Source organism: Corvus moneduloides, chromosome 6, assembly GCF_009650955.1.
Source record: "Corvus moneduloides isolate bCorMon1 chromosome 6, bCorMon1.pri, whole genome shotgun sequence".
In the NCBI taxonomy this organism is placed as follows: Eukaryota; Metazoa; Chordata; class Aves; order Passeriformes; family Corvidae; genus Corvus; species Corvus moneduloides.
Genome location: NC_045481.1, coordinates 52,297,008 through 52,316,678, shown reverse-complemented (window position 1 = coordinate 52,316,678; position 19,671 = coordinate 52,297,008). Strand labels below are relative to the sequence as shown.

Here is a 19,671-nt window from a genome sequence, read left to right as displayed (position 1 = left end):
CTTGGAAAACCCTGGGACACTAAGATGGGAGGTGCAAAAATTTGAGTGACATGCTTCAAAGAGAAACAATTGCTCAAAACTCAGTGCAATCTGGAGATGAGCAAAGCTCAAAACTACAGCTCTGAGGCATTTTGTGTGTACTTTGGAACAATTAAATATTTGAAAGTATTTCTTCACTTGTCAGCCTGCTCCTTTCCCTTTACTGTTCTGGCATCTCCCCCCGCCCCAGCCCTCCCAGTTGTTTTCAGCTGCTGTCACAAGTGCTCATGATAACTCGCTCACTCGTGCTAAATTTTGGGTCAATATGGTGCACTATTGCTCAGGCCAGCAGAGTTTCTACTTCTCATTAAAGTGCAGATGAAATGACAATCTAGATGTCTTCAGATAATGTTTGCTCATCATTAAATCATGAAATTTAACAAGGATTATGAAGCATAAAGCAGTTTTTAACCCAAATTTTCAGACAAAAGTATTCATCTCTACTTGAGACATCAGATGTACAATTTCTGAAGCAGATTTTACATCCAGCTGCTCTGTGGCAGCTTAGTCTTGGTCTCTCAATGTGAGGCAACTGCAAATGATAGCCAAAGTGGAGGGCAGAGGGGAACTGGGAAATCGCTATGGAAGTAGCTATTTTTCACTAGCTATTTTCTTCCCTGAAACTTTGTTACTTGATTTTACTTTAAATTGCTGAAAAAATCCCCAAACAGTCCTATTTGGGGTGTCTTCCTGTCCAACTGCCCTGGTATGTTTGTTTTTCTTTCCTCATACTTAACTTAGTGCTGAAGTTGAGTCTTAAAAATTTTTCTAGCTTCTCTCTCCCAGTAAAGATCTTGGTACCCAGAGCAGTCATCTGTCACTGTGACTCTGTAGTTGAATAGAAATAGTTAAAAAGGCTACAAGAAAGGCATCTGAGTTGAGAGGTCTGAGCTTGTCTGGTTTGTGTCTTTAAAGAGATGTTTTAATGGCAATTCTTTGTCATAAACAAATGTGTGTTATATGTGAAGTAATAGCCAGGATCCTTCACAAAGCACTTAGAGATTTATGTATAAGAAATGGCTTCATTAGCTAAGATAAATTTGATACTGTTCTGTTTGTTTTCCAGGCTGCAGTGAGATCTTTTGATCTAACTCAGGCATTCCCAAATATTTATGTCTCACTTTATGTTTTAGTTTACAGAAGTAAGAAAGATGCTTTGCTTTTATGGTGCCTTAGAAGGCTTTAGATATTTTGGTTACACAACTCTTCAGTGTCTCTTACTGGTTTTTCTGCTACGCTCTTCATATGTGTTCGTACTTTATGTCTTTAGCAAAATCTTGTGATGAAAGTGAATTAGATTAATACTGGTCAGGTTCATTGAGGGAACTGGTAGTGCCTGAAATGTGTACCAGCTTTCCTGTAAGGTGGCTTGAAGTCATATGGCTGGATGGGAGATGGCTTCTCTGTACATTTGGGAGAGCTGTTTATGGAGACACCTTGACTGATATTCCTGGATGAGAGATGTGCAGGTGTGCCAATTCCCACCCTAAGTATGATGGTTTATTCATGAGATCATGGAAACTGTCAAGAAACCCTTCATTCATTTATTGCTTTCTGTTGGTGAGGGAGGATTGGGGTATGGTGCAGGGCTGGAGAATCCTTGGAGTGTTTAATGAGCAGCTTTATGTATTTATAGATGAGATTGACTGAGACTGAAACCATCCAGGAGACACAAAAGGTTGCTTCTCATTGGATTTAAAAAGAGAATAACTTTGATCATTTCAAAAGCAATGAAGCCTGATGCTCCAGTGAGAAAGGAGAGTGGTAATTTATAGCTGCCATTAAGGGAACAAAGACAAAGACTGAGGGAAAGTTTCATTCTGAAGATTTACTAATGTGTATAAACCGCCCTTGCAACTAGAAACAGCTCGGTATTTCTCACAGAACAAAACAAAAGAGAAAGGGCAGTGAAATGGGGATGGGAGGGAGGGGTGGAAGAGAATACTGCCTGCTTTTGCTTGCAGCTTGAAAGGTCAGACATTATTTAGGAAATTATAATTTCAGTGAATAATGTATGAGCCAATTTTACCTGCCAAAGGAGTGACAGCTGTGAGAAATCCCTAGCTGGGAATGAAGGTGGGATGGGGCTGGGTTGGGGGTAGGGTGATGTGTGGGTTTTGGCATGGCCTTCAGCCGGGGATTCACGCTCTGCAGTGGGGTGTAATTACACGGTAAAAATGTCAATATTATATTCTTGAACGAACGCAAATGAGGCTGGAGCGAGTCGCGTGTGTTCGGGCTGCGACAGGCTCCTCGCTCGGGCCTGTCTCTGCGGCGGGCGATGGTTCCCGGGCCGCGGGCAGCCCCGGCTCGGGCACAGCTGCCGGGGGCACCCGCAGCCTGCGTGTGGGCTATTCCCGCTCCTGCGGGGGGCAGCGGCTCCGCGGGACACCTGTGTTTGGGGCGCTGCGCAGGTGGGCGAGCGCCGGGGCGGCTGCCGGGGCTTCCACGGGCGCGGATGGGGCGGTTCGCGTGCCGGGTGCGCCCACCGCGCCCGGGGCAGCGGGGCAGGGCCGGGCAGGGGAGGGGGCGGCCCGCCCAGCCCTCGCCGCCCCGCGCCCGCTGTCAGTGCGAGGCGGGCCGGGCGCCCCAGACACTCCCTCCGCCGCCGCCTCCTCCCGCCCGGCGGCGGCAGCGGCAGCAGCGCCATCGATGGGGTCCGGCGGCCGCCGCGGCGCGACGGGGGCGAGGGCGCTGCCGCTGCTGCTCCTGCTGCTGCCCGCGCCGGCCGGCCCCGCCGCGCTGCCCCTGCCCGGTGAGTGCCCCCTGCCCGGTGAGTGCCCGCTTCCCCCGCCCGGTGAGTGCCCCCCGCCCGGTGAGTGCCCGCTTCCCCTGCCCGGTGAGTGCCCCCGGTCCCCGCCCGGTGAGTGCCCCCGCTCCCCGCCCGGTGAGTGCCCCCCGCTCGCCTCAGCCCCGGACAGCGGCTCCCCCCGCGGGGCACCGGGCGGTCCCGGCTCTCCTCTCCTGGCCGGCCCCGGGGCGGGGGAGGCGGGCGGCGAAGGGAAGGGGCGCGGGGCCGGTGCCGGGGTGAGGTGCGGCCGTGGCGGGGCCGTGCCCGGCGCGGGTCGGTCGCTGCTCGCAGGGCGCTCGGGCTCCGCGGGTGCTGCCAGTGCCGCTTTCCCGGCGGTTCCCGCTGCCCCGGGAGCGGGATGAGCCCCGGGACGGGGCACCTGGGGAGCGGGGTGTGAGCGGCGTGTGCTGCGGGTGAAGCTGCCTTCGGTCCCCGCGGAACAAGCCCAGGGATTCTCCCGCCGCCGCCTCCTGCCAAGTTGAAGGCTGCGATGTTTGCTCATAGTCTCGTTCCTCCAGGGTCTCTCTTCTGCTCTGAATACTGTCACTGCAAGGGGAAATCTCGCTCTCTGTGCCTACGGGTTTTTCCTAGCCCTCTTTTCCATGCCTTTCAGTGCGTTAGTGCTGCGGCTTCTTGTTGCGGGTCTTTACCGCACGCTGCAGATCAGAGGGGCGGTGTACGAATAACCCAGCAGAGCCGCCGTCCTGCCGCCGGCACGAGAGCTGATTGATGTCTGTGTGTCCTGGCTTAGAGGGAAGCTCTCTCCTTGCTGTGTGTTTTCTGGGACCCCTCTTGCCGGGACAGGTGTGTCCCTCTGGCTCGGGTAGGGGAGAGCTGGCGGTGCTGCGGGCACACAATCAGCACGTGTGGCTGATGCTGCTTTATGCCCCCTATTCTTCCCTGCCCATCCTTTCTTTCTGCCCCACCTACCTGAGTCCCACTAGCTGGAGGCCCGCAGCTATTCCCCTTGCACGACTTGCTCCTTCAATTCACTGCCTCCCGTATTTTTTAATGGCTTGACTTTTCTGCTTTGAGAGGAGGCAGATTCTGCTGCTCTTCCCAGCTGTTTTCCACTGTTTCCCACCTTCTCCTTGTTTTCTGGTGGTAGCATCTGGGGACCCCATCACTGCTACTGGAGCTGTGTGCACCTGAGAGCGAGGAAAGCACTGCTGCTCTAACACTGGCTCCTTGCCTTGTTTCCCCCAGCCAAACCCCAGGAGGAGTTAAAACCAAGTGAACACTTTCTGCAGTCGGCAGCTGCTGCAGTACCTACAGGCACATTTTGTGATTGGGGAAAAAAAAAAAAGAGCAGGATGAATGCTATAATTGTAAATGGGAGAAGTGCTGGCTGAAATTCCCCTTTAGAAAGTGATCCCTACATAAAAAATGGCTGACTATTGAAGTAGTTGCCTTCTGCTGATACTCATGCCCTATTTCTTGTTTTAGGAGGCCCTTTTTATACCTGTGTGGACTGTTGCTTCTACAATTCTTCCTTTTAGCCAGTTGCTGGAAATCTTCCTGATTCCATGTTTCAGCTTTCCTCTGCTGTGTGAAAAACTTGTGCTGATGTCTTCTGCTGCCTGTAACTTTTCTTCCTCTTCTGTCTACGCTTCATCTCCAGGACTTCTTCCTGTTGGTGTTTCCCTTTCTCTTCATTTCCTCTTCTCTGAAGTTTCCACCTGGATATTTTGCTTCAGTGCTTTGAGATGGCTGGCCAGGTGATTTGGCAATGCTGCTTACCAGATACTATTCTTGTATTTAAAAATTTTTTTTAAGATTATACATCTTTTTAATGGTAAGTCAGTCTTTTAATGGTTTGGTGGTGACTTTGAAAGTACATTTCTATTGACTCCTCTTGTTATTTTAAAAATCATTGGGCTTCCTGCAGGTGATGCATGGATGTGATCATGAACTCTTTTGGTGACTGCTTTTGTTAATCAGAAAGATTAACAATCTCTGATGAATCTCTGAGACTATCAGTTGAATTTCATGGAGCATCTAGCCCTTAAGAGATTGTTTTGGATGTATTTATAAATGTGCACAAGATCTTAACATGGGCTTATCTGAATTGCATATAAATACATCTGTGTGCAGGTAGAATATTACACAAATTGAAGTGCAGATACTGTCTCTGCATGTTTCTGTCCTGACACACAAAACCACACAGTATTCTCGTGGGCACCACAGAGAGATGCTCAGCCTTGTGATCTCCTCAGGGATGTGTTCAGGAGACATGCCCCATTCTCCTCCTGCTGACATCTCTCCTGAGCCTGCTGTCTTTTCACAGATGTGGATGAGTGTGCCCTGGGGCTGGACGACTGCCACCCAGATGCTATTTGTCAGAACACCCCGAAGCTGTACAAGTGCATGTGCAAAGTGGGCTACACTGGCGAAGGGAAGAAATGTGAAGGTAAAGGGACCAGAGCACCACGTTCTGTCTGTGTCAGCATGGAGCATTTCTAAGAAAATAGAGCCACTAAAAATAATGGAGGATAATTTTTGGATCAAAATAGTCATTGTTTCATCACCTGATTTACTTCTTGTTTACAAAATTAAAGGCCTACCTTGCATGGGTTTTTACCTGTTCATATCACTCAGCCTGATAATGAGTTTGTTGTTTAACCAGCAGCCTTAAAAAATAAAAGCTAAAGCTGCAAGGGGGTCTCAGGGTGTTTTCTCAGTCACCAGAAACGTTCAGCAAGAAATGCATTAAATATAGTGTATTTGCAAGACAATGATGATTTTGGACAGCAGTTGCTGCTTGCATTTACGCAGTCACATCCCTGTCTATAACACTCAGGCAAGCATCCATCATATTGACTTTTGCTTTATTCCTCAGACATTGATGAATGTGACAATGACTTCAATGGGGGCTGTGTCCACGAGTGTTTCAACATTCCAGGGAATTACCGCTGTACTTGCTACGATGGCTTTATGTTGGCTCACGATGGCCACAACTGCCTGGGTAAGGAGTGTGTTCAGGAGCAATGTGGGTGATGATGTGAACACTGCCCTGTAGCTGCATCCATGGGGAACAAACACATGGCAATCTCTTGGGCTCAGTCAGTTCAGGGAGAGAAGAATGTTGCATGCGGGACCAAGGATTTCCAGGTACTGATGTGCCATCCCAGTGTGGGCCTTTCCGCCTCTGTAATTGAGGATAATTGTGCTATATTTCTGTGGAGTGCTTTGGGTTTAAGGGTGTCAAATGTCATCTATTATTGTGCTAAATGAGTTTATAGAAAGGAACATGTGCTATCGCTGTCCTCTCTGTTCCACAGTTAGCTTAGTCAGGTTGTCAGGTGTGCTTCCAGGCTTAGCAATCGTCTCTCTCAAATGTGTCTGTAATGTGGGGGCTTCTCACTCTTAATGTGTCTGAGTATTCCCGAAAGGAGAGGATGATTTGGAGCATGCAGCAGCTGTATACGATGGAGGCCACTCAAGAACAGAGGGACGAATGCCAGTGTGTGGGTTTTCCCTGGGTGGTTAGTGTGAGACAAAGGACACACCTCTGGAAGGGTTTTCAGGGCAGCACTCCGCTGACCCTCCATGCACACTCTCTCTCTGACCATCTTTTTCTTTATTTAAGACGTCGATAGTCTCCTTTTTGTGTGCCAACAGGTGAAAATCTTTAGCAATGGGTAACAAGGCCTTGTGGCTTTGCTGCGGTAGGATCCTCCAGCACCGAGTGCAGCAGTGCACGGAAAGGTGGGAGCTGTCAGCCTGCTGGCAGTGCTGCCGCAGAGCCTCGTGCTGCTGAAGCTGTCCTGCTTCCTGGACCCCAGCTGGGCACCCCGTGTGGCTCAGCCCTGTGCTGCCTGTGCCATTTGCTTTTTTGGACATGGCTCAGTTTTCCTCTGCTGCTGCTCTCCATGTGGATGTGCCCAGACACACCCCCATACCCTTGGCAGTCAGAGGGAAAGCTGCTCTCCCTGCATAACTGAAGTGAGCTTGGCTGGGGCACTTCCCACCAGTGTGTGGCACATCAGGTGGGGGTCAGACCATCCCCAGGCTGTATCTTCTGCTGGGACAAATCAGAAAAGCTCTGGAGTATTCAGTGGGATTGTGTTGGGGTTTACCTGCTGGGAACCTGTTGTGTGCCCAGCTTTCTACAGAGTAAGTGGAAGAGGGTGAACTCACCAGGTTCCAGATATTTAACTAAATAAGGTAGAGAGGGAAACAAAGTATCTGCGGATACTTTAAAATAACAGAACATCCATCTTATTTTTGCGTTAGTGTAAACACAGAGTGGAGTTCAGTTGAGGTTACCACGAAGGGCTGGATGTGAAGGAACACACAGCCTCTGACAATGGCACCAAAAGGCATGTGTTTATTCTCTTTGTACCCAGGGCACGCTTCAGCTGGGTTGTTTGTGACCAGCAATGTAACTTAGACCAAAATCTACCACCTGCTGTGTCACTATGCTCAGTGTTGCATGGCAGACCTATAAAATAAAATGTCATTGACATACAATGAGGGTTTTACCACTGATGTGCCAATTTTGAGTTGTGATGTAAACGTTAAATAAATATTTTGGCATGCAGCAAATTGGATCACATCTTCTCTTAATCTGTTTATTTACTTTGTTCACGCCAGGGTTGCCCTCCTCTCACCCATATTTTTGAAGATCTCGGCTGTGTGCCTGGGTTTAAGCCAAATAGACAATTACTTGTTGGAAAGAGATGATTTTTTTGAAAGCTTTCCAAGGTCTGTAAGACAGAAACATCTGCTGGAGTTCAAATCTATAGCACTAAAGGCTCGTGGTGGCTGTTTATTCATGATTGTTTGCACATTCACATAGCTGCAGAACTCTAAAATACTCAGCTCCTTTGTGATGGACATATGTCAGCAGCTCTTTTTCTCCAGCAGGTCACATTCTTTTGCATCCAATTGGCTTACTCACTGCCTTCACTAGACATTAAATCTGTTGTAATACTATGTTATGCTTCTTACTAAAAGCCTCTCTTTCTCCTTTTTTTTAAAAGACAGCTGTTTTCTGCCAGAAACGCTACAGTGTTAACTTAAAAACATTGTGCTATTAGCCAGGAACAATGAACAGAACAGGGAGCAAACATGATGTTACAGATGAATTTGCAAATGAGACCAGTGCTTTGCCTCAGCAAGGTTTTGTCCTGTTTTTAAGGGACTGAGCATTTTTGAGCTCCTGTTAAAATTTCTGAAAATTAGGCTAGAAAAAGTATTTGGTGGTAGTGGTTACAAAAAACCTGTGCTTATTAAGGGGTAAAATTCCAAAGAATTGGGAGATTGGGATGGGCATCTTGTTGTTCAGAGGCTTAGCTAAAATTTTTCTACTCTTTGGTTCTCTTGGTTTTCTTGCATGCAGAATCCTTCTGTGTTCTCTGGTGTTGCTGAGGCTCTGAATGTTGCAAAATCAAGATTAAAACTGCTTCCAGAATTTCTGCTCTTGTGCTTGACCGCAGTCAGGCAACACAGCAGCAGCCTTGATGATGAGCGATGATGTCCTAGACTTGAGGGAGGAGGATGATAAATCAAACCAAGCACCAGAACAGATGTGGTGTGTGAATTCTAGCTAGGGTGAAAGGAAGAAGCAGGGGATAGGTTTTTAACTGAATTTGAGGTTTGTATTCTTCTTGTTCCTCATTTGCTTCAGGATGTGGAGCTTTCTGGGAAAATGCCTTTTATAGCTTGGATGGGTTTGGATCCAAAGGGTCTTGTCCCATTGAGCCAGACAGACCCAGGTGTGATTGCTCAGCTGGATGTTCCAGAGCTGTGGAGTGCCAGTGCCAGATCCAGCTGCACTGAGGGGCACGGAATGTTCCCGTGGGTGCTGGGGGGCCTGATCTGGCTCTGCCAAGGCTGCTCCTCCTTAGCTGTAACCATCAGCTCTGGTTATTTGGGTTGGCCAGCATTTCTTGGGAGCCCTGTGGCTGCTTGGGCAGACTGCAAACAGGGGAAGAGCGGCAGCAGAAATTCACTTTCCCAAGGGTGGCAGCACAACTGCAACCACGGGGTAGCCCGGGGTGTCTCAGCTGCCTGGGTGGTTCCAGCCCGAGCCGATGTCTGTATGTACCGTGGGTTGGTGTGAGCACAAAGCTGATCCCTCTTTCCCCTCTCTCTTTCAGACACAGACGAGTGCATGTTCAACAACGGTGGCTGCCAGCACGTTTGTGTCAACACCGTGGGGAGCTACGAGTGCCGCTGCAAGGAAGGGTTCTTCCTCAGCGACAACCAGCATACCTGCATCCACCGCTCTGAAGGTACCGCCCCTGCCCCCGGGCAGCGAGCAGCAGCTCCTGACAGAGGCAACAGCTCTAAACCATCTTCACAAGTATTTCTAAGTTGAGGTTTTCAAAGCTGTGAAGGGTCTTGAAGTCCTCACTGCTTTTAAAAGGAGCAGTGTGTCAGAATCTTCTAAGAGGCTTTAACGACGCTACATCCCTTCCTCCTCTTTGATCCCACCTGTGTGTCTGCGGTGTTGTGCTTGTTAAAGGCTGTACTCCCCGTGTCCTTGATGCTCTGCTGTGCAGCTAAGCTGTGTCCTAATCCAGGGAATGGCAACAAATGGAAAGACAGCAAGTTCTGACCATTTTCACTGGCTTTAGTTACAGGGCAATACCTGAACTACCTTCAGATACATTTTAGATTCCCTGTACACTATTTAGGTTTCAGCTAAGAGATTTATTGTTTGTCAGCCCCAAAGGTATTCAAACCTAGTGCTTTGTTTTGAGTGAAACCTTTGTGAAGCGACCTTTGAGAGATCAGAGTCTTGGATGTCTAATTAGACATCAGATTGAACAAAATTATTTTGGATGCCCTTAGGAAATACTTTCAAGTGGTTGCTCAGATCAGGGAGTTGTCCATTGAACTGTACAGTGAAAATCTTAGTAAGAAGTATTTAAAGCTGCAAAGCTTTCTTTAATCTATGTTGGCATAACTGGAAGAGGAATCTGAGCATGAATAAACAAATCTCACTTTAAAAATCCCCACAGTGAAGAGATCAACATTTAGAGACACATATGGCCATCCACAGATGAGGGTGCTGAGGTGGCTGTCATCTGACAGAGCTGAGTTGATCTTTTGTTTGGATTCAGAATTTGTGTTCCCAGCTCCTCTGGCCCTGGGCTTGGTCTCACAGGGGCTGGGTGGTTTCTCAGGCCACGGCTCCGGTTGTCACTGCAGGGGCTGAGCCAGGAGTGGGGGCAGGCAGGAGGGCAGCAGTAGTGGGACAAGGTATGTGGCTAGCAGGGATGTGAGTTTGTGTGCCTCCATGGAGGAGGTCTCTAAGGACAGAAACTGGTTTCTTGAACTCCTTGTCTTGTCTGATGCCAAGGGAGGGAAAACTTCCAACTCTTCACACTTGCTGCTACTTGAGTACATTCTACTCTCCTGAACTGACAGCAGCAGCATTCCCTATTAATATTTGTTCCCTAAATTGTACCTTTAGAATTCTACCTCTCTTCTTAAAGATGCTTTTAATTTCTCTTAGCTTTTTTTTCCCAAAGAGACCTTTTGTTCATAATACCAAATATCCACTAAACTTAGGCCATTTTCTTTGGAAAGGAAAACAAAGAGGGGAAAAAATATGTGGGATTTTTTTTTCATAAATACTATCAAATAAAGTACATCTTTATCAAAACCCATCTTAAGAAAAAACCCCAACACGCTGTTTTGCCTGATACATTTTTTTCTTCTTAGTAAAACACTGAAGTGTTTGTTTTGCTTTCTTTAAAAGTCATTTTTTTCACACTTTCATGCTGTGACTGTTTCCCTCCCACCCCCCTTCATTACTATAAAGTACTGCTCGGGATTCCCCACCTTTTTCTTTTAACCCTTTTTTTTTTTCCCTTGGGTGGGCATGTCTGTTGTAAGCCAAATCTCACTGCTTTATCTCTCCCCTCACTTTGTTCTCTGCTTTTCTGCTCATTTCTGGGACTTCTGTTCTCTGCCTTGTGTATGCATTGCTCAGTATTCATACTTTATTGGTTCTGTTTCGAGACCTCACAGCACTGATCAAAGTAGCTTTTGTCTCCTACTGCCTAGATCATCTACTCAGTCGTGCTTCTTCTCTGTAAAATGAGGGAATATTTCCTTCCCTGTCTCCCAGCCCAGCTAAGATTCTTCATACATTAATACCTGACAGACCTTCCTTGTGGTTTGCTGTATTGGCCTTTAAATACACAGAAGTAGAGTGAACTGGAGCTTAAACCACAGGAACTGAAACTGTCCTGGGAAGTTGTGTGCAATCCTATTTCTTTCCTTGTTTGCCTGCTGAAATGAGTTGCTCTTCATCTGTGTGGGAGAATGAATTACCTTGGGAGGCTGTTTACCCAGGGAAAGGCTGTTTCATGGCAGGGCAGCAATGCATGTGCACTTCGTTTCTGGGTTCAACTTGCCCTGTATTGGAGAATACAAAAATTTGAAGGAAAACATTTTTTTTAGTGAGTAAATATGTAGTACATCTTTGTGGCTGATATTGCTCTGGATGGCAAATCTTGCTGCTCTCCCTTGTGGTATTTCACAGTCATAGCTCTCTGCTTGTTGGGCTGAATTGATGGGAATGAACTGGATCTCTGGGATGAAAGCCACGTTTCAAATTGCTGTGTGGATGCGTACACAGGGCACCATCTCACTGTCACTCTAGGAGCCTTGGCTGTGGAGAACAGGGATAACTAGAGAGCTTTTGGGGAAAAGTTGCCTTAACATGAGGATGTAGCAAGCATGATGAAAGACTAAAGCATTCCTGGGATGTCCTGTTCTGCTGGCTGTGCTGATGCTCCTCACCATTCTTCTATTAGAGGATGCCTCTGAGAACCTCTGGTAACTCTTTATATCATTGCATCCTCTCCCTCTGTCCTGCGGAGTGCCTGCTTGAACATGCCCTAAATGGAGCCTTAATGCTCTTAGCAGATTGGGAATGTTGTCCTGACACCTTCCGTGTGAAAAAATACAAAGATTGAAACACAGATCATACATGTAAGAGATTAATTTAGCATGACCTGATAGGGAAATACCATGCTGGCTTTTTTGCCTGTGTTTTGCCAGTGACAGGAGTGCTCACATTTCAGGCTTGCTGGGTAACTTCAAGAAGGTCCAGTCATCAGAAAGGACTCATCTGGCTTGGGATCTGCTCAGCCAGGCAGGCGCTGGATTCACCTCTTTTGGCTGAGAGTGGCAATCCAGAGTCATCCATCCCAAGATATTTGTGAGACAGTAGGGCAGGGTCTCCTGCAAGAGAAATGGTGGGTCTGGGAAGTATGTGATGGGATTTGACCAAAATTTGTTTGGGGTTTGGTTCTGGACCACAGTCTGCCACTGCAACAGCACTGGAACAATGTGACCTGGGAGACTTTGTGTCCACCAAGGAGTTTGCAGCTGCACAGCTTTTATGGCTTTACAGATGTGTTTTTAATACAACCTTATGAAATGGGGCTTGGAGAGGTTTATGACCTTTGGAAACAAGCAGCAACCCCATAGTAAACGCTGGAATGTGTGGATGTGGGTATCTTCTATGAAACTGCCTTTTGGGTAGCTAGATTTCGGTGGGTTTGGTGGAGTACCTTGTTACACAATGGATACTTTGTTATTAAAATGCATCCTGGTCTGGAAAGTGCAGCTTTAGCTTTCTGTGGAGACCTGATTGAATTCTGCTCGCTCAGAACGGAGCAATCCCAAATGGAGCATAGAAACCATTTGTTTGGTGTCAGTGAACTTTACCAAAGTACCTGCTTGAACAGTTTCCCCTTTGGTAGCTCAATAGAGACAAAAGAATGACTTTGTTAACAGAAGCTAAGCTGCTAATTCCCTTAATGCTCTCTAACCCCTCCGAGCTAACAGACCAAACCATACTGCATGCTTAAGACCAGAACTTTCACAAAAACACCAGTGCTAATGAGGCTAATTTGTGGCCTCATAGGTTGTCTCCTTCCTTGACTGATACAATAATGGGTGACAGCTTTCCTGTGGGCTCCTTGGGCTGTGTCTGTGCGCTGCAGGTTTTGAAGCCTCATTGTCTTGTTGGACTTCTGGAGAGTCCTCACTGTGGGAAAGGAATCAAAAAGCCAGTAGAGCAGAATAATCTGGGCTCTGCAAAGTCCATTCTTTTGTTGCTTAAAGCTGTCTTAATAGAGAAAGGGTCCTGTAGCTGGTGCTTCAGGGGACGAGAATAGCGGTGTGGAACAAGGACCTAATTGAAGTGGAGTGGAATAATGGTGACCTCTGCCTCACAATGCAGTGGGTTTGTTTCACTTAGCAATAAGGCTGCCAAAAGGGCTGTGTAAGTTTAAAAAATATATAGGATGTGGAATTGATCACAGAATCCCTTTCCAGCAGCATGGTCACCCTTTCTGTTCTGCTTCTGATTGTGCGTCTGCTCAGCTCCAGTGGAGTTCGCTGGGGTGGTGTGGGATGAGCCCTTGCAGCCAAAGTGTGCTCCACTTGGTCTTCACAAATGAAATGTTCTCACTGAGAGAGAGAACATTTTGGTGTAACTTGTCCTTTTAAAGCCAGATGTGCCAAGGCAGAGAATTTGATGGTAAAGTTATGCTCTCTGTATACCCCAGGAGAGCATTCAGATGTCTTCTCTTTCCTGGTTTTGTAGCACTGTAGAGGACTTCATTAAAAATCTGTGGTATTCTGTTAAAGAAAACCTATTTGGTCTAATGATCCCTTTGGGTAACTCAGCCAGCTGCTGTGTGTTTTTGTGTTGTATGTGTACAGACTGTACCACCTTCTTGCCAATGGCAAAGCCACTGATTGCACTGAACCATAGGGCAAGGTGGAAGAAGTTTTTACAATTATTTTAGGAGCTATTCCTCCCCATTCAATTGACTTTATCTTTTTGCAAAGGCCAGACAGGACACTCTGGCAGTCACTGAGCGCTGTGTGTGGACTGGCAGAGATAAAAATGGCAGAATGTTTTAGGAGGTGTAGCAAAAGAAATAGAGTCACTAGTGTCACACTGGTTCTTCATTTGGTTAAAGCAGGCACTGGCACTAAATTCTGTCTAGCTGGGAAGGTGTGTAGAAATACAGAATATGGTAATAATACCCAGTGATGTTATCTTGGGTGGTATTTACTGAAATCAGGAAAAAATTGAAAACAAAATGGTTAACAAAAAGAGAACTGATATACAGCATGTGTGCAATCTGCATGTCGGCCTGGTGTCTACTTGGTCACTGCTGAGATAGGTTATGACTCTGGGAATCTGCTTTGTAAGCCAGTAATTGAAACTGGGATGACCCTTGTGACTGCTGTTCTAAACATTCCTGTGTCTGCTGGCTGCTCTTTTAAGCAGAGAAATAAGAACTTCACTTTGGACTTGGATCTTGCCAGGACATTTCCACTTTTATAAAAGAAATGAGGAGGTTTTATGAACACTGGTATAAAGTGGGAGCATTGAATGAGAATGCAGGTGCTGTACAAACCTGTGGATGTTGCTCTTTGACCTTGCAGTCAAAGAACATGGGCACAGAAAAGATCACAGAAGGAGAAACCTTGGGGCCATTGACTGTGCAGGACTGGACTTGCTGCCTTTCCTCTCTGTAAGCTGACACTTCTTGTCCCAACCCTGCGGAGCCTTCCCAGGGTAGCAGGCTGGAGTATGTGTGTGTATTGAACTGACTTTGTTGCCTGCACACAGAGGTGCTGAGGGTGCTGAAGCTCTTGTACCTTTCCTGTTTTGCAGAAGGCATGAGCTGCATGAACAAAGATCATGGCTGTGCCCACATCTGCAGAGAAACGCCCAAAGGAGGAGTTGCCTGTGAATGCCGACCAGGATTTGAGCTGTCCAAGAACCAGAGGAGCTGCATTTGTAGGCAACATTCTGCATATGCTTATGGTTTCCCAAAGTGAACAAATGGTGTTCTGTTTGTGGTGAAATGGGATTTGGTATGTTTTAGCTAATGAGGGATGATACGCCTGAACTGTGTGCATTTGAATTAAACCAGAATTGATGTCTTTTCTGGACACTGTCACACAGGTCAATTAACTGCTGTAGTGTCTGTAGTTTGGGAGTTGTGCCATCATTCATAATGATGGGAAGTTCAGCTCCACGAGAGAGCTCTGCACTGTTTCAGTCTCACAGAGTCCTTCAGGACAGGGGCACATTAGGAAGGTGTGTTGGATGCTCAGCTGGCGATGGAATTGCACACCGTCCTTCAAAAGTGCTGGAAGTACTTGTGAGAGTGACATGTGTTTTCTTCCCAGTGACGTGTAACCACGGGAACGGGGGCTGCCAGCACACGTGTGATGATGCTGATGATGGGCCTGTTTGTGGGTGTCACCCCAAGTACGTCATGCACGTGGATGGGAAAACCTGCCTGGGTCAGTATGCGGTGGAGGGAGGTAGTTTTCTGTCGATGGCCAACTCGAGGATGGTGTGGTGGTGCTGTGTGTGCATGATTAATGCCCCTCATAAGAGCATGGCTAGAAAATGTGAAGGAATTTAAAATTAGGGAACCTGATAGTGTGTGAGTTGGTTAGCAATTTATGCTTCCCTATATAAGTAGCTACCTAATACTATTGCAACCTGTAATTATCACTGGTCCCCCCTGAAACACGAGGCCTGTCACTAACCAAAGAAGGTTTCCTCCCCTCTAGGGTATTCTAGGTTCAGTTTCTTCAATAACATGAGTCAGAGAGTGTCACCAAGGAGTACATCTGTTAAAACTGGGACTCTGAAATCAATTAATGTATAATTTTGGCAAGGCAGTTATCCAGTAAAGAAAGTACTTAAGATTGATAAACTCTTCCAGTCTCTGGAAGAGTTTGTTGTCTGTTGATTGAAATCAAATGCTCAGGCATAACTGGCTGGTCGTTGCAATTAACCCACGATAGATGATGACAGTGAGCTCCTCACAGAACAGTTCATGACAGTTCAATTAGTTCTTTCATCTTGTTGCTGTTTGCTACATCTGTAGCACATCTTTTGTTTTGTTAAGAGTACTGAAGCAAACATGACTTGTAAGGAAGCCACAAGAGCAGAGTATTCTCATGGTTTTGACTGAAGGGTCTTCATGATTTTTATTACTGCTTGCTCTTTAAAAATTATTTATTTCTGCCTGGCCAGTTCCGACTGTCTCTGATTCAGCATGTGATGAAGCTGTTTGAGTGTGTGTGTGTGTGTGTTGGATGTCAGATGAGGATTCTGGTCAGGGCACCTTTACTCACTTGCTTTTTTCATGTTCCTTACAGAGAGGGAAGAGGCTGCTGTTGACATTTCTGAGGGAAACACTACAGCAGCAGCTGATGTGGACAAGAGAGTGAAGCGACGGTTGCTTATGGGTAAAAGTGCTGATCCAAAATAATTCTGCTGTTTGTTGAAACTATTTAGATCAAAGAATTGGTGCGGGGCTTTCTTGGTTTTTTTTGGTTGTAACCTTCAGCTCTGGGCTGAATTCTGCCTGAGATTATCCACTCCCTCTTAAGGAGATAATATTATTCCGTAATGTTCAGACCTCTAAACATATAGCCTTGTTTTCAAAAAGAATGACAGAGGAAGAAAGAAGATGCACTCTGTCTTCCCTTGGAGGTTGAACACAGCGTGCCAATAGTGCATGTGAGATGAGAGACTGGGAGGGAATAAGCCAGTAGAGCTCTCAAAACTTGACAATAAGTAGCATATGCTTGATGCTGCAGAAAACGAGGATAGAGCTAGAAAGAAGACTTCAAAAAGCAGACATAAAAAAATGTTCTTTGCAGCTCTCTCAATCAATACATTCTATGTAAAATTGCATTTGTCCACCCAGTGAAAAGGCTGTTAGACTGACTGAAGTGATTAGACTGATGACAAGAGGATGAATGCCAAAGAGGGAGTTATTTCTGGTTGGTTGGCTGTGAAGAACTGTGTTTTAGGAGTGTTCACTAGAAAGATTTGGTGAGATTGAGACACAGTTTGCATAGGGGGCAGTGAGAGGAACAAACTCTGGTTGAAATGGCACCTGGGTTACCAGGCTGAGGGGATGCTCAGTGAGGGTGTTATCCACCATGACTGGGAGCACAGGTAATGTGGGAAGGTGAGCTGGGAGGGATTTAAGGAAACTGGTTTAGTAGTGCTGAGTGAAACCAGGTGTTCCATTGGTGGGAAGTGTCAGAGGATCAGCTGGGATTGAGTGCGGGCATAAGGAAACAGACTGACAGTAAGAGATTCATCATCAAGGAGCAGGGATTTGTGTTTAAGACACAAATAGAATACCCAGAAGATGGTATTTTGGTTCCTAGAGTTTCCAAAAAAACCTGGAAATAGCTGAGGCAGGGATTTTGCCAACACATGCGTCTAGCAGTTGCTTGTGTGTTCTAGGCTAAATGTTTGAATAGCAGTGTGCTTGGTACTGTGTCTTGTATCCCACAATGTTTCTTGGTACCATCATAATTTCCCTGAGCAAACCTGAGCTTCGTCTCGTTGGCCAGAAACGTGTGCAGTGAACAACGGCGGCTGCGATCGCACCTGTAAGGACACATCCACCGGCGTCCACTGCAGCTGTCCCGTTGGATTCACGCTCCAGTTTGATGGCAAGACATGCAAAGGTGGGTTTTATACTCCTGGACACGTGTACCAACAACTGTAAAGTGTTATCAAGTCCTGTAAGGTATTAATCTCCTAACAAAGGCAGCCCAGTGTCCAGAGGAAGGCTGGTGTGTGCAATCTGACCAAAGGAAGGACTGCACCGGGGGTAGAGGGTGTGGTTTCCTCCACATCAAGTGTATCATGTGCAGAGATTCTCTTCTGCTCTGCCCTCCGTCTCTCCACTTCCGCCTCTTGTGCCTCATTTTTTGGAGGTGAGGTTTGGGAGAGCAAGAACAGCTCTGTGGTCAAGCAGAGGCCAGCAGGTGTGTGGGTACTTACAGGTCTCCAGTCCAATAGCAATAGCCTGCTGTACTACCCACAGCCAGCTGGACATTAGAGCAGTTGGTAAGTAAATATCAGTGTGTAAACAGGGATGTGTTTTATAAATATGCACTGGGCCAAGCACCTCTAATGAGGGCACTGGCAAGGACCAAAGGCATGGTTGGGTTGTATATCATATTGCTTTTCCAGTAATTAGATGTTAAGGCTGTTCTGCTAAGCAAAAATGATGAAATCGCCAGGCCTGAGTCAATTGATATTAGATAAAGGCCTCATTCTACTATTGCCGTGGAAAGGATGGGGTAGCTCAGGAAGTCTCTGAGATTTCTGCAGGGCTTATGAAGAGGAAATGGAGAGAATGTTTAAGACACTAAAACCTCTTAGAGAGCCTTGGAGTCAAAGTGTTTCCAAACAGAACTTAGGGAATGGTCTTTTATGAATGCATTACCCAAATGCAACTGACAGCAATATATTAAATGAGAGCAAATAACACTGTCCTGGGGCTGAATGGGCTGGATCATTCTTAAGAGTTGGATCTGATCTTCCTTACAATTTGTGGTAGTCTCACTAGATTTTGTTTCTGGGCTCCTCTAACCGACTGGACGTGACTCTTTTCTGCATCTGGCACTGGAAGTAGGTTGATTGCTGAAGCTCTGTTTATTTGCTGAAGGCTTTTTTTTCTGTTACAGATATTGATGAATGCCAGTCCAATAATGGAGGCTGTGATCATTTCTGTAAAAACACTGTTGGCAGTTTTGATTGCAGCTGCAGAAAAGGATTTAAATTATTAACAGATGAGAAGTCCTGTCAAGGTATGTGCACTAGAGAGACAATGGTACAACAAAAGTAGGACAAATCAGTGTGGCTTGGACATCTACTACAATGATGAAGTGATAATGGACTCCAGAATAATTTCCATTCCTCAGTTTGGATTTTTTTCTTCTGAAACAGCTGTTGAGTTAATACAGTTGGCTTGATGCTATTGTAGGAGATATGTTCAATGGCACAGTGAGATATTATCTGGAAGGGACAGAGACAGCATCATCTTAAAAAGCTCTCTACGAGGTTAATGCTTCCTCCCGCCTTAATGATCTTAAAATAATTTACAGGGAAAATTAAGCAATGTCTCTCTCTCCATCTTACTGACTGATTCACCGTTACAGTGAAACTATTTTTTCTTAATAGGATATTTAGTTGCCATGAGCTCATTATTAAGGAAAAAGATATAACATGATCTATGAAATTACAGGTCTGTAGACAGACTGGAATCTCTATTCTCTAAAACATCTTGGAGCATTTGCTCTTGAGGATGACATGGATTTCTCCTGTGAGACCTACAAAGCATATTTGCTTTGCTGTATAGTGGTTTGTATGTATAGATTTATCAATCTTGTTTAAGCTGCTTAAATGCACAAAAAAAGTGAAGATCAAAATGGTCTGTGGTTGTGGAAAAGCAACAGGATGAAAAAATGTCAATTCAGTCAGCCAAATGGGGAACTATGCAGTTTCCTAGGCAACCAGCTGACATTAAAGGTGAATTTCAGAAAACAGAACTGACCAAGAGAAAATAATTTTCACCTAGGGTTTTGGTGCTTTCTTATCCTTTATAAATAGAAAAAGAAGGACAACTATTTACATGGGAAAAAAGTTGCTATATAAACATCCGATTTTCAAGATAGCTTGTTTTGTTTTTTTTTAATTAAAACTGTTTATGGATGTATTTTAAAGACATGCATCTCCCTTTTGCCCCTGCCACTTCTGTTACTTTCCCTAGGCTGTTTCAAAAGTGATATCATGATGCATGCCAAAACCCGAGGAAAAAGATTGATGGAAAATCTTAGTGAAGTTGATGCAAACTTTTTTTATGTCTTGCAACATTCTTACCTGGCATGAAAAATGTACTAGCACAGCAATTTTAGGTACTTTCGATGGTATAATGAATGTTCATTCTCAGAGAGCACTGTGATTCTCAGCAGGCTTAAATCAGGCACTGTAAATTCATAAAGAGCTCCATTCA

The 19,671-nt window shown here is 45.9% G+C and overlaps 1 protein-coding gene across 5 annotated transcripts in view; it reads left to right on the top strand.

Moving 5' to 3' along the window:
* The first annotated feature begins 2,660 nt into the window (after positions 1-2,660).
* The window catches only part of SCUBE2 (signal peptide, CUB domain and EGF like domain containing 2), a 39,237-nt gene continuing 22,226 nt past the window's right edge, over positions 2,661-19,671 (top strand). For 3 of the 5 annotated variants that reach the window (XM_032113557.1, XM_032113555.1, XM_032113553.1), the window contains exons 1-9: positions 2,661-2,812; positions 5,118-5,240; positions 5,670-5,795; positions 8,935-9,069; positions 14,496-14,621; positions 15,017-15,133; positions 16,004-16,093; positions 17,219-17,335; positions 18,344-18,466. In XM_032113557.1, coding sequence (XP_031969448.1) covers positions 2,692-2,812; positions 5,118-5,240; positions 5,670-5,795; positions 8,935-9,069; positions 14,496-14,621; positions 15,017-15,133; positions 16,004-16,093; positions 17,219-17,335; positions 18,344-18,466 — 1,078 coding nt within the window. In that variant the 5' untranslated portion in view covers positions 2,661-2,691. Of the gene's footprint in view, positions 2,813-3,227; positions 4,549-5,117; positions 5,241-5,669; positions 5,796-8,934; positions 9,070-14,495; positions 14,622-15,016; positions 15,134-16,003; positions 16,094-17,218; positions 17,336-18,343; positions 18,467-19,671 lie in introns of those variants that run through there. The other 2 variants (XM_032113554.1, XM_032113556.1) reach the window with 2 other exon arrangements.